General features: G+C 37.5%; 1 protein-coding gene across 1 annotated transcript; it reads left to right on the top strand.

Moving 5' to 3' along the window:
* The first annotated feature begins 11,136 nt into the window (after positions 1–11,136).
* Positions 11,137–13,169, top strand: EMB2786 (COMPLEX 1 LYR-like protein). The gene is made up of 4 exons (XM_078590873.1): positions 11,137–11,289; positions 11,411–11,455; positions 12,602–12,699; positions 13,003–13,169. The coding sequence occupies exons 1-4, from the start codon at positions 11,236–11,238 to the stop codon at positions 13,079–13,081; spliced, it is 276 nt and encodes a 91-aa protein (XP_078446999.1). The 5' UTR covers positions 11,137–11,235; the 3' UTR covers positions 13,082–13,169.
* Positions 13,170–15,067: the final 1,898 nt, after the last annotated feature.

Genomic DNA, 15,067 nt, shown 5'->3' on the forward strand with positions numbered 1-15,067 from the left:
ATCTTTGTCAGTCTAGTTAAATATTCCATAAGTACAATAACTATTTTTTGGCTTAACTAATTAAATAAATATATCCATCCTATAGATTACATAATCTTTGATTGATCTAACTGAACTGATACGTCGAGTCGTCGACATGTGGGGTGTCAAGCTACGCCATGTGTTGTAGAAGGTATAAGGGGTTTATCAGCTCTCACATGAAACCTTTCTACCATCAATTATAATGTAGCTATAATTACTCATCCACTTGGTACTCCAAGGATGACTTAGAACATGGAGAACTATTAAATTTGAATCAATAATCTCAGCGTTTAGTGTGTCTATAAAGTTATTTTTTGCCTTTTTGATGATATTATTTGGTTGATGATGTGCATTATTTTGAGTAGTTCCAATGCATGTATTATTATATTTTTAAATAACGAGGAAGGTCTCTAAGTTGATTTTTCAGAAAAAGTTGATAAGGCAGCATGAAGAATATGATATATTTGAGAGAGGTAATTACAAGCATTTTTAGGGTTGATAAACTGTTTAAATTTATAATTCATATGGTAATTTACGAAGTGACAAAATTTTATTTTTTAAGATGAATATTCCAATATGTATTATCACTTAATTCTAAATAATATATAAGTATAAGAACAATAATAACAAATAAAATAAAATTTTGGTATTCTGCTACGATTCTGGTTATTTTCTAAAAGATATGATATTTGCCTTTGTGGTTGATCCCTTCGGCAATTGGGTAGTTTGTTCTATTTCACGATCATACTCTTCCTTGATCCAATATATGATCTCCTTGCCTGGTATTATTTTCTCTCTTTCACAATCTAGATTTCTTAGCTATTCCCTCTGAAATATCTCTCGCTCTCTCTCTGTATTTTTCTGAACGACTTAGCTCTCTCTCTCTCTCTCTATATCATCTATTCTTGAAAGAATGATCTCGCCTTCGGCTACTCTTGAAACCACAATCTCTCTCTTTGATATTTGTTTTTGTATGACCAACATCTTTATGAAATTATTCTGAACGTCCTGCTTATTGGTCTGAACTTATTTTGTACATCCCACCTATGGGTTTGAAAATTTTCAGTACGTCTGGCTGATTTGCGTTAAATTCTTGTGAATCTTCAGCTGGTCTCCAAGAAATAGTGAAAATGTTCATGAATTCTCTGCTGGTCCCTCTGGAAATATTTCTAAATATCATTTTCTCTCTGCTGATTTTTTCTGGCATCATTCCTGAACAATCAATATGATCGCTTAGCATTATTTTTGAATGACCAAGATCTCTTTGGAAGCTACAAAATTTTAACTTATTGGTGATTCAATATTATTTTTACTTAATGTGAATATCTGATGTGTGCTTTCTCCAAAGTCATGTTCAAGTTCTGAAATCGGTTTGAAAGATTCGTCCATCATTGGTTGATCCTGATATATTCCCTGAAATTTTATTTTATGTAATACCAGAGAGATTGTAAGTCTTATCTTTTTGTTTGGAATGTTTGTGGATATTCATTGACCATTTTCACTCCATAATTCAGAGTTTGTATTAAACTATATACTGACATTCTTGATAGATGTTAGTCATTTCTCAATCTTAAGGAGTTCATATCTTTGCATTTCTTTACAACAACTGTTTTGAAAAGGAAACATTTCTCTAAAACTTCTTCAATTTCCTACAATAATAAAATTTTGACGGTAGAAAACATTACTTATCTTTCTCTCTCGGTCTGGAGTTTCCTAGAGTAGAGTACATTGAATCTATCTAGCTTTTTTCACTTTAGATAACATCAAATTTCTCATTGTGTAATTTTCTAAAATACCTGATACAAATTTTAAAAGATCATCATCTTTAATATATTGAACACCTCTCTCTCAAAACTTTCTGCAATACTAATCTTAAATCTGAGATATCGCTGCAACTCACTTCAGTTATGGATTTAAAATTTCTTTCAAATTTTCTATTGTTGAGACTCTTTAATTTATCTCTCTAAAAAATCACCACATTACCAGATGCAATTTTTCATATATACTTAAGCTTTAATAAGTTGAATCACAACTTTCTGAAGCGAATATACATCAGTGACATTTCTGAAGCTTTATGAAGCTTCAGAAATTGAATAACTTTCTAAAGCTTTAAACAATAGTGAAATTCAATCTCTCTGAAATCTTTTACAGTAGTAAACTTAAGTGTTTCTATGTAGGTTTAATCATCTTTGAACTCAAAATATTGTGCTACAATTTTATCTACATTATCGACTCAGTACTTTTACTTGATTTGAGATACCATATTTGGAAAGAAATATTTCGAAAAATCATCAGATTAATCTAGGATGGTTGTAGGAAGGAACTACAGTACTAACATTTCATGTTGAAGAACTATGGAGTCAAGGACAAAGTTTGGAGGTGTAAGATCTTTAGAGACAGGATAACATCATGTGGAAGAAATGAGAGGTTAAAGGTGCACGTAGATAAAACTAAAATGAAGATCTAAGGATGCCTCTATTCTAAAGATCCTCAGATGGTGTTATGAGATGAGATTCCAGTGATTACAGATTAGAAATATGTAATGTAGATGATGTTTCATTTTTATGGATAAGGATTGTCTGTGGTCTGAGAGAATCTTTTTGTCTGAATTATGGAATCAAGTAGGTTTGTTCTCGAATCAGAATACATTTTTTCTATAAGTGATAAGAGTACCAAGTGTTGATCCATGATTACAAAATTGAACTTAGAAAAAGATAAGAGGCAATGTTTTCAAAACACCAATTCAAACCTCTTTCGTAGATTTTTCTCTGCCACTTTTTCCAAAATAGTACAGTTGGAAATAATCGAAAAACTCCTCTCCAATATTTCATTACCTTGTCCAAGGACTTTAGTGCATCTTATTCCTTTATTTGTGTCCTCCTTCAATCGAGGGCAGATGATCCCATCTTGACCGCATGATCACCTTCTTGGATTTTTTTTCATAAGAGAGAATATAATTTAGAACCCATGACTAGGGACTTTCAGGTGATATTCAAAACAAAATCTTCCATTCAAAGGAACCTTTGATATTTCAGATCTAAAGTACACTTACACAATTGTGACATGAATCAACCTGGTATACAGTTTGGTATAAACTATCTAGGCATTCATAATATCAATTTATTAAAGTCTCTCTCTAAAGAGCACCCTAATATCAAAGGTGATGATCCCACTATTTTTCTATAGGATCTCCACACTAATGGTTAAATCATCAACCATCATCATGTTTTCAAGAGAAAACATTACTCTTCTACCGAGATATTTTGATGTCCTAAAAAATCCTATGAGTGTTAGTGATACATGTTTAAAGATAAGTAATGCCATTATAGTTCACATATCATTTTGCATGTCCTATGTCCTTGTACCTCATTATATGCATCACATATGCATAATCATGAATATTTTTGTGTTAATGAATGCTCAACGATATGTAGAATGTGTAATTATCTTGAATGTCATGTATAATTGATGCAACACACGCCACGGTGTCGTTGAATTTAAATTACATCACATTAAATAGACGAATGTAATGCAGTAAATGATTAATGCAATATTTAAAATAACAAAAAGTATTAAATTGTTACCGAATAGATCAAAAGACAGGTGTGATACGAGAAGCCTAGGGTCGGGACAGGCTCCCAATGATCCGATAAATCAATTTGAACACCGACAAAGATGGGGAGGCAATCACTGTTAGAATGTGTCCACAACTGTCGTCGTTAACAAGTCTAAGCCGACATCCAAGAAAGAAAATAATCGTACTCTCAACTATGAAAATGTTAATCGATGATAAGACTCTTTAGGGTGTGCGTATAAGTAGGAAGAAGACAAGTAAGGTGACAACAGTTCAGAAATCTCCATCGATGAGTGGTATCACAAGGGCAGGGATGGCGATCGTCAGACTTCTCTGCCGTAATTTTTTATAAAGCATCCTTCACAAAATAGGCACTCCCAGATTTCACAAAGATGAGGACGGCCACAACTATTTCTTGTCGAGAGTGATTCAATACTTGGGATAGAGATTCCTGTCGTGAATCTCAGCCAGTACTCGGGATGGAGGTTGAAAGAAAATCATGGCCCTTTCAAGATTGGGAAGGATCACGGTGGTAAAGGCAGGTTGAGCGTTGAAATTTGATACACGATCGGTGCTAATCAGTTTCGATGAAGACAGACATCGAGCCGGTAACCGTCTCCTCTGGCTAGGGTTTGGCAAACGTCATCTACCACATCACACGTCAATGTGATGGACACGTGACAGATGACGAGAGGGTGACGGAATGCATGGGGCGTGACGGGCTGTACGTGACGATGACATGATGGTGACGGGATACCCCGGACGCGTGACGTGATGACAGGTCCGTCACGGATGACGACCGTGACGGATTAACATAGCAAAATAAAAATTATAAATAATAACATAGTAAAATAAATAATATTATGCTTTGACTATGTTTATTAACATAGTATAAATAAATATTATAATTTCTGCCACCGGTGATGGTGACGGCGTCACGGTGACAGTGACGTGACGGAACAAGGAAGAAGGGACGCGTGACGAGTATGTGACAGAATTTTTCAAAATCCTGGGATGCATGACGAGACAGTGAGGTGATGAACATTTCATCACGTCACCGTTCGTCACGCATCCTCATCCGTCCCGTCACGTCTGGGCATCACGTCTCGGACGTGCCGTTCCCTACCTCCGGCAGATCTGAGATGGGACCCACCCACTAGAAGAAGTAACAGAAAATATAACAAAAGGGGAAAACACAATAACTTGAATTTGACTTTTCCAAATGACAATCTGCCCTATATTAAGGCATACCCCCCTTTATATATATTGGTAGATGCCTTAATGGGTCATTAGCAGAATGGTCTAAGTAAGAGACCTTCCCTTAATGGGCCAAGTAAAACAATGACATCATAGATAAACCAAGTCCTAAACAGGTGGCCCCTTTAAAAGTCTATACACAAAGAAATGCGTAAAATAAACTGCATAATTGACTTGTTCAATCGTCAAGCCGTGTACTTGAAAGTGGGGTTCTTCGCGTCGCACGGGCATCACGTCGTGGTTGATGGCGGGCTTGAATAGGAGATTCTCAATGGTTCTCCATCAATAATTTCATCAGTGTCCTCTCTATCGATATCCTGTCACACATAGTCATTTTTATTAATAAGTGACCAACAAGCCAATCATAATACATGTCTCTCATTCATTTTATTATATGTCTCATATTCATTATAATACACATGTGATATTTATAATTACAAGGGTATGTTCAATAATGAGTGAATAAAATGAGATTTGCTTATGATGGTCATTATAAACATTATTCTAAATTCATATGGAATTTCAGTGCCCACACTTGTTCGTCTGATGAACACAGTTGATCTCATGATCAATGTGAGGATACTAACCATGGAAAAAGTATCGACCATTAGATAATATGATTTTGTGATTATTCGGAGAAACATTGGACAAAAGCGATTCAATTAATTCTTTGAATGACATTACACCAAATGGTTGACCAGGTTGATTCATGCTACAATTTTGTTGGCGATCCAAGTAGTCATAACTGTCAAATTTTCAGGTTATACCTTGGAGAGTACTTTGGAATAAAAAAATGGACTTAAGTTCAAAACAAAAGGAAAGAAAATTTTAAGTTAAAATATGATAATTTATCCCTATTTTTCCTAACATCCTTCAGGGGATAAAAATCAAGAAGCCCAAACCAATATTTTTGTACCCTTTTTCTCTTTCTCTGTTCAACTCCAATTGCATTATTTAAAGAAGGATATCTTTAAATATTCGTTAAAGAGCTATATACTATAGGACTCTGGCGTGTATTTAAAAATATCCAAGAAAAAATCCCAAACATTCTATATGTATCAACCAGAATTAGCCTATAGTGGCTGATTGAATTTTTTAAAAAAAAGTTATTGTATCAAAATGTATTCAGATGAAAACTACAATAAAACTAAACATTTATTTTGAAAAAAATTATTGTATCAAAATGTATTCAGATGAAAACTACAATAAAACTGAACATTTATTTTGGTATGTTTCAGATTAGATCACATTTGTTTATTCTACATATCTTGATACGATTATCATTCACTTAAGGATTTTTGTGTATACTTGAAAATATCCATGTCATGTCTCAAGCATTCTAGATGTTCAAACCAGACTACATGTTCTCTGGGAATTTTTCTGACAAGGAATAAAAGTCACAATAGTTTCGTTATACTTTTAGGTAAATCAAATGTCTTGTTTCAAGAGACACATACAACAAAAGTGCTCTATTTCTATGTATCTTGATATAATGGGTAACTCTAGATTTCTAATATAATTTTTTTTAGATTCTCTACGTATGAGGCCTATCTCAGAAGTGTTTTTTTATGCTTGAAATAAATCATATCTTATTTTTCTTGATGTCTTGATTATAAAAGTGATATACTTTTGGATACCTTGATGTTATGTCCAACTCACGACTTATGATAAAACAGAATTGGGGTTGAAATAAGTTATTTTAAGACTCTCATTTATGCAACAATAAAATATATTTTAGAATATTGTTAGAGATGAATTTTTTTCTTCTGGATTTTCACTATTTTCTAGAAGTAAAATTCATTAAATAAAGGAAAATAAGTCAAAAATATTTTAAAGGAATATATTTTGTTTTTAATATGCTTTAATAAATTTTTATGATTTTTAATAATTTTGGGGATTTATTAGAGTAAGAAGTATATATATTTTAAAACTAAAAGCTCTGGTCTCCCTCCCACAGAGAAATCTGTGGGTGGCTGCACTGGTCAACATTGAATTTTTTCAAGCAATGCATGCCATCGGAGGCAGAATTGGGCAGCAACAGGTAGTGCGGAGAAAATAACTAAGTGTCTTTTGATGATAAGGAAATCTTGACATCTAAAAAGATCTTAATGATGCTTTTCTCAAAGGATCTTGATCACACTTGATCTGTCTCTCCCAAAATCTTGGAGAGAAATAGTTGATCAAGTAAATCTGATGCACGAGGCCTCCAGCAATAAGTTGGAAGCAGAAATTAAGGTGAGGTAAAAAGATAGGGAAGAAGATTTTAAATAGAAGTCCCTAACTCTCCCAGCCATTAGATTCAATAACAAGGGTCGGAGGGCTAAAATTACTTGATTTTCATAATGGATCCACATTCCCTCCTTCCCATATCAGAAAATAGACCTTTCAAATTCAAATTACAGGTAGTTCCATAACTATTGCATTTAGTTAACCCAATTCTTGAATGAGTTGGAATGGTCTTCAAGAGTGGCTTCGTGTGTATTGGTCATCTTCTTATTATCTATGAGAGGGCTTGGGTTTTTCCTTTCCTCCTACTTGCATCCCAAAATCACCATTTATTTACGTAAGTCCTGTATTTCAAATGAAACCCCAAGAAGACATGAGAAATCCACCTGACTTTGAGGAATGAAGTGGGGTTATTACAAAAAATAAATAAAAATATATAAATAGATCTCAGGAAAATTAATCATAAAAAATTCATTTTATCCGTGAATTGTGAATAATGCAAGAGAAAATTTAAAAATATGTGGTAAAAAGGATTATAACACATATTTTTAATGGCCTAATTTGATGTTATCAACTTCCAACATTTTTTTTCATTTTTTCAAGGCATTTTGGTAACAAATAATAAAATCAATCGCAGAAACTATACAATATACTTAAAATAAACAATACCCGTCATCTATGACTGGGGAAACTTTCAAATATGAAAATGGATAAAATGCTAACCAACTTATGTTCAAATTCCTTTACCTTCTGTTTTCATCTTCTAGGGTTCATCTGGAAATTGCCCAATAAAATTCCTTACTGTAGGGTTTGGTACACGTCAACCATAGTGTCATCCTTGTCAATCGAAATCAATATATCAATAGTGATTATATCAACTAATTAAGGATGACAAACATTGACTGATCATCATTTGAAATTAACCCAAACTGACAGTCGCCATCAATGGTATTTGTGTTAAATTTTGTTTAAATAATCAACAGCCACGTCAACATCAATGGCATTGACCCCTTGTCGGCAATGATGATGATGAAGACTAAGTTTTGAAAAATCACCAGAGATGTGACAGATGGTGCTGCCCTATCTTAGTCATATAATTACAGCTTCATAGCATCTCTCTCTCTCACAATTTCTCTCTCTCTCTCTCTATCTCTCTCTACCCCTCTCTCTCACTCTCTTTGTCTTTTATCTTTTTCTAATGTCTCTCTCATTCGCTTTCTTTTTATATCTCTCTCTACCCCCCTCTCTCTTTATCTTTTATCTCCTTCTAATGTCTCTCTCATTCGCTTTCTTTTTATATCTCTCTCTACCCCCCTCTCTCTTTATCTTTTATCTCCTTCTAATGTCTCTCTCATTCGCTTTCTATATGATGGAGGACCATCCAGCGGACACCAAGCCCGGACGTCTCCAACCACGACGAGCTGCTCACACCGATGCTCGCGACTGGGAGTTTAAGTACTCCGCGTAAAGCATCTTATCTTCCCTTTTATTTGTTTGTTTTGTCTTTTTCGTTCTTGGATTTCATGAACTGGGCCGGTGTTGGGCCTTGTCCTTGTCCTGTTTCTTTATTTTCATTTTATTTTCAATTGTAAGGAGAGGCCGAACCACGTCTCGCGACGGTTCGTCCTCCCCCACGTTCTCACTTGGCACCTGTCCTCATTATATAAGGGGATAGCATGCCCAAGTGAAGGTTTGAGTCATTTGTTGAAGAAAGTTTCCAACTCTTGTCTCCACCATATCGTAGTTAGCGTGTAGAGAGGGTTGGCTAGCCTCGCCCACGTCGAGATTACTCTGTGGTTAGAGCCCGCGTCGTTGCGACGAGATCACTCCGTGGCGTCGTGTTTCAACGACCCGTCGAGATCACTTCGGGTTGCTTAAAGATTCAAGAAGCCGTTCTTTTCTTGAAGCCAAGAAGCCCTCCGTCGAGATCACTCCGAAGGGTCTCAAGGATTCAAGAAAGCGTCATCAAGGGAGAAGCGTCGTCAACCGTCACCATCGAGATCACCCCGGGTACGCGTCGCCGTCGTTCCTCCCCAAGATTCCACCAACCGCCTCCAAGAACCACCCCTCTGCAGACCAAGAACGCCCTCTCCTTGGGAATCTTGGGTTGTTAGGCCCCAAGAAACGTCCAAGAAACCTCTTCTTGGAGGCTATCGTCTCCACCGCCACCGTCGTCCGCCGCCGCCATCGCCCTCCACCAAGATCCAGCCAAGATTCGCCCAGAACTCTCCAAGATCCCTCCAAGAAGATCAAGAAACGCCCCTCTATCACAGTCTTCTTGGGTGGTTATTTTCAAAAAACCTCTTCTTGGAGGCTACCGTCCCCGCCGTTGTCATCGTCCGCTGCCGCCATCGCCCTCCACCAAGATCCAGCCAAGATTCGCCCAGAACTCTCCAAGATCCCTCAAAGAAGATCAAGAAACGCCCCTCTATCACAGTCTTCTTGGGTGGTTGTTTTCAAGAAACCCCTTCTTGGAGGCTATCGTCCCCGCCACCGCCATCGTCCGCCGCTGCCATCACCCTCCACCAAGATCCATCCAAGATTTGTCCAGCACTCTCCAAGAGCCCTCCAAGAAGAGCAAGAAACGCCCCTCTATCACAGCCTTCTTGGGTGGTTATTTTCAAGAAACCTTCCACTCGGAGGTCTCGCACAATCCGCCGCCACCCCCGTCGTTCGCCGTGATCCAGCTGTCGACTCACCTTCGTCCACCGGTCAACTACGCTGCTTCCCACGCCGTGGACTATCGTCAAATCAGGTACCTCTCTGTCTCCCCTCCATTACTTCCAGTATTATTACCTGTCTCCAGTGCCGTCTTTCGCTATCTCTTCCTCTGTCCTGCTTTATTCCGATAATCATTATAGGATAGCCACCATCGTCGAGAGATAGGTTTCTTCTTTGTGGTTGAAGATTAACCGTTGATCCTTAGGCGTCGAACATCTTCGGGCCGTCAAACGCCCCTCGCTCCTTAGACATCTTAGTTGATCCAACGGGTCATTGGGAGTTTAATCCGGATCAATATCTCGTTTAGTGATTGGTATCGACTTCCATCCAGGTCCGTGTTGTCCGAATATTGCTCATTTAACGGGAACTCTCTCAACTCCATATTCATTCATTTAACTACGAAACCACTCATCGTCTTTTTTTCCTGTGACGTAATACGAGCCGATCGATCCCGGCCGTCGTCGTATTACATCACTATATATCTCTGTCTACCTCTCTTTCTCTTTAGCTTTTATCTCTGTCTATTTATTTATTTCTGCACCCCCCTCTCTCTCTGTCTTTATCTTTTATCTCTTTCTATTTATGTATCTCTCTATCCCTCTCTCTCTCTCTTTATCTTTTATCTCTTTCTATTTATATATCTCTGTATCCCTCTCTCTCTTTATCTTATATCTCTTTCTATTTATGTATCTCTCTGTCCCTCTCTCTCTCTCTTTATCTTTTATCTCTTTCTATTTATATATCTCCCTGCCCCTCTCTCTCTTTATCTTTTATCTCTTTCTATTTATATATCTCTCTGCCCCTCTCTCTCTTTATCTTTTATCTCTTTCTATTTATATATCTCTATATCCCTCTCTCTCTTTATCTTTTATCTATTTCTATTTATGTATCTCTCTGTCCCTCTCTCTCTTTATCTTTTATCTCTTTCGATTTATATATCTCCCTGCCCCTCTCTCTCTTTATCTTTTATCTCTTTCGATTTATATATCTCTGTATCCCTCTCTCTCTTTATCTTTTATTTCTTTCTCTTTATGTATCTCTCTGTCCCTCTCTCTCTCTTTATCTTTTATCTCTTTCTATTTATATATCTCTCTGCCCCTCTCTCTCTTTATCTTTTATCTCTTTCTATTTATATATCTCTGTATCCCTCTCTCTTCATATCTCTTTCTATTTATGTATCTCTCTAACCCCCTCTCTTTTTATATTTTATCTCTTTCTATTTATGTATCTCTCTACCCCCCTCTCTTTTTATATTTTATCTCTTTCTATTTATGTATCTCTCTGCCCCTCTCTCTCTCTCTCTGTATTTTCTATCTCTTTCTAATGTCGCTCTCATTCTCTTTCTATATACCTTTCTATAAATATATCTCACTATAAGTCTCTTTGCTCTCTCACTCTCTCTCAGCGATCGAGTTCGTCGTAGTTGGGAAGAAGAAATGCCATCGATTCAGACCGCCCTGCCGCCGGAGCTGGCCAACAATGTTCTGAGGGTTGCTTCTTTACTCGCTTCTCGTAGATTGCGATCTGGTTTCGTGTTTTTTTTTTCCTTAATTTTTAATTTGTTTTATTCTTGGGTTTGAATGCCTAACTTTTCGTTCTTTATTTTATCAGCTGTACCGTGAATGCCTGAGAAGAGCGCGCTTCATCGGCCACCGCGTAATCTACTTGCTCGAACCTTCTCTTGCCATTGTTTTTTTCGTTTTTACAAGAAAAGAATCTGTTGGGTTCAGACGAATTAACTTCTCTTTTTCCTTGCGAACCGTTTTTTTTGTCGACAGATTGTTAGCTGAAAAAATGCATGTGAAATTGATCGCGTGTAGACGTGATAATTTGCGTGTAAACCCAAATTATGAAGTAAAAGATGAGGGTCGACTGATGAACTTAGTTCTTTTTAGAGGCCAGGCAGGGATGAGAAAATAAGGAATTTAAATATCTGATTTGTTATCGGGAGATGTTGAGAGAATAGACGAAGTAAAATTTCTTTTATTCATCAATGATCTTGCATAAAAAAATAGGGGTTAAACTTGCAGCAATATCACGTTTACTCTTTCACTTGGCCCTGAGCAGCAATATCATGTTTACCCTATACCGTGTAATCTCTTTGCTCGATAATGCTCTTGCTTTTTTTTCGTCTTTTTTTAAAAATAAATAGATTAAGTGCAGAAGAATTGCCATCTCTTTTTTTCTTGCCAATCGATTTTTTGTCAACACATTATTTGCTTTAGATGAGATGGGGTCGACTGATGATCCGAGTTGTTTTCAGATTGCCTGGTAGGGATGAGAGAAAACGAGTTGTGTTATTAATCTGATTTATAAGGCGGGAATGTTAATAGAATGGTCCGATGAATTTATCTTCTGTTTATCTACGATGTTTCATTGAAAAATAGGGAGATATTAATAAGGACTGTGATTATAATTTATATCATTCTGCGTTCACTCTTTTGGTCATTTATTTTTTAAAAAAAATGCTCTCTGAGCAGTTGTATCATGCCCGTTTCTACTCCCATATTTTCTCCCAAATATTCAGCAAATAATCTTGGAACTCTGGAATTTCTTCTCGAATGAGTGATAATGAGCGTAATATCTGATATACTCCCTTGGAGGATATCTTTAAACTTCCATTTTACTTTACTATATTTCTTTTTCTTCTCCAAGTCAATGGTAGAATGGAAGTCTAATAGTACATAATAATTCTATTCATCAACTCTCTCTCTCACACACAAAAGATTGTTTGTTTTTGAAGTATCTCATAATTTGCTGAAGTCAATAAAAATGACTTAACTCAGCTTATTTTCTCTGCAGCAACACAACACAGAGCTAATTGTCAGCATGGTTAGGCAGCAGTTCAAGAAGCATAAGGATGAGACCGACCCCGATAAGATCCAAAAGCTCAAAGACGAGTACTATTCCCCTTCTCTTTCTCCCTCTTTCTTATTATTCTTCATCTTTCAAATATACACCTCATAAAATACAAGAATCAATGTTTTCAGTAAAAATCTAGATTTTTTATTATCAAGACAGTCTATTCGTCTGGAAGAATAGATGGATACAAGAAGAAATAGGGAGAATGCATTATTTCCTCCTGAAATAGCTTATTATTGGATAATTCATGAACAAATGATGAAACTTCATATAATTAATCTACATAATTTCTCTGTGTAATGCGTATAATAATTGTGGGGTTTCTGCTTTGCCTTTTGCAGTGCTGCTAGAGGGCTCATCAATCACATTCTGTATGAGTCTGAAAAGATGACTGGGCGCAAGTTCACTGGCTCCTCATGACTTTTTAATTCCCAAGGAATCGTTGGCCCTGATCAATTATCAAACAAAGAAGGGTATTTTCCCTTGTTTAATCGTCTTGTTCCTTCTCTGTCTCTCTCTCTCCCTGTCTTCTCTCTTTCTCTCTCTGCCGTCTTCTCTCTTTCCCTCTCTCCCCTTCTCTCCCTTGTTCAACCCTTCTCTTCCTTTCTCTCCTTTCTCTTGTTCACCCCTTCTTCCCCCTTTATCTTTCTTCCCTTCTCTCTCTTGTTCACCCCTCCTCTCTCTCCCCTTCTTCTCTCTTTATCTTTCTCCCCTTCTCTCTCTTGTTCACCCCTTCTTCTCTCTCTCCTTCTCTCTTTATCTTTCTGCTCTTCTCTCTCTCGATCACCCCTTCTCTCTCTCCCCTTCTCTCTTTCTCTTTCTCCCCTTCTCTCTCTCTCTCGATCTCCCCTTCTGTCACTTGTTCACCCCTTCTTCTCTCTCTTCCCTTCTCTCTCTTTCTCTTTCTCCTCTTCTCTCTTTTCCCTTTCTCCCCTTCTCTCTTTTTCTCCCTTTCTTCTCTCTCTCTCTCTCTCTCTCGATCTCCCCTTCTCTCTCTCGTTCACCCCTTCTCTCTCTCTCTTGATCTCTCCTTCTTCTCTCTCTCCTTCACCCCTTCTCTCTCGATCTCCCCTTCTCTCTCTTGTTCAACCCTTCTCTCTCTCTATCCTTCTCTCTCTCTCTAGATCTCCCCATCTCTCTCTCTCATTCACCCCTTCTTCTCTCTCTGTCTCATCCTCCCCATCTCTCTCTCTTTCTCCCCTTCTCTCTCTGTCTCGTTCTCCTTCTTCTCTCTCTTTCTCTTTCTCCCCTTCTCGCTTTCTCGTTCTCCCCTTCTTCTCGCTTTCTCATTCTCCCCTTCTCTCTCTCCTTCTCCATTCTCTCCATCTCTTTCTATCTTTCTCTCTCCCTCTCTCTCTTCCCTTCTTTCCTTCTCTTGCCCCCTTTTCTCTCTCCCTCTCTCTCTCTTCCCTCCTTTCCTTCTCTTGCCCCCTTTTTCTCTCTCTCTTTCTCTCTCTCTCCATCTCTCCCTCTCTCTCTTCCCGTCTTTCCTTCTCTTGCCCCTTTCTCTCTTTCGTTCTCTCTCTCTCTCTCTCTTTCTCTCTCTCTCTCTTCCCTTCTTTCCTTCTCTTGCCCCTTTCTCTCTTTCTTTCTCTCTCTCCGTCTCTCCCTCTCTCTCTTTCCTTCTTTCCTTCTCTTGCCCCTTTCTCTCTTTCTTTCTCTCTCTCCATCTCTCCCTCTCTCTCTTCCCTTCTTTCCTTCTCTTGCCCCCTTTCTCTCTCTCTCTCTCTCTCCATCTCTCCATTTTCTCTTTCTCTCACCTCCTCTCCCCTTCTCTCTCTTCCCTTCTCTCGTCTCTCCCTCTTTGTCTCTTTTCCTTTTCTCTATTGGGTTCTCTTTATAACATATATATGACTTGCTTGAATCTCATGATTAAAGACTTGTAAGTCGTAGTGTAAACATAGTTGTTCATCCACGAGATATCTTTGTTGTTTCAAGTCAATGGATCACTTATATAATTGTAATGTGAATCATCATGATTGACATTTAGGTATATTACTCCCCAGGGATTTATATGGTTGAATTCAGTGAACTCTTTTTCGAAAGAGCACCCATTATATGTCCTTAGTGTCGCCACACTAATAGTCACATGTTGGATTTCATTTATCGTATAAGTAGTGCTGATGCATAGTAAGGGAAGCAGATGGTTACCCTAACGGTGTCATCATGATACTGATAGAACTAAATCATACTCTCTTTGATTTTTCTATTTTTTAATATTTTGTACTTTTTTGTAATTCCAAAAGTCACAAGTGTGAAGGCTATAAAAGACCCTTCCGTTGACATAAACATTGGTGAAATTTGAATAGAGAAAAGCTTCATTTTCACCATGTTGGCTTTGTCGCCGCCGGCATCTCGCAGACCTGTCTTAGTGGGGAAATCAAGTCCCCGCTGCCTAGCTCCACC

This window comes from Wolffia australiana, chromosome 19 (assembly GCF_029677425.1).
Source record: "Wolffia australiana isolate 7733 chromosome 19, ASM2967742v1".
In the NCBI taxonomy this organism is placed as follows: Eukaryota; Viridiplantae; Streptophyta; class Magnoliopsida; order Alismatales; family Araceae; genus Wolffia; species Wolffia australiana.

Excerpts from the sequence above, each read along its gene's own strand:
- EMB2786 (XM_078590873.1), top strand. The coding sequence starts at position 11,236 with ATGCCATCGATTCAGACCGCCCTGCCGCCGGAGCTGGCCAACAATGTT. Across the intron at positions 11,290-11,410 it reads TGGCCAACAATGTTCTGAGG|CTGTACCGTGAATGCCTGAG; the intron begins GTTGCTTCTTTA and ends TTATTTTATCAG. Across the intron at positions 11,456-12,601 it reads CGCGCTTCATCGGCCACCGC|CAACACAACACAGAGCTAAT; the intron begins GTAATCTACTTG and ends TTTTCTCTGCAG.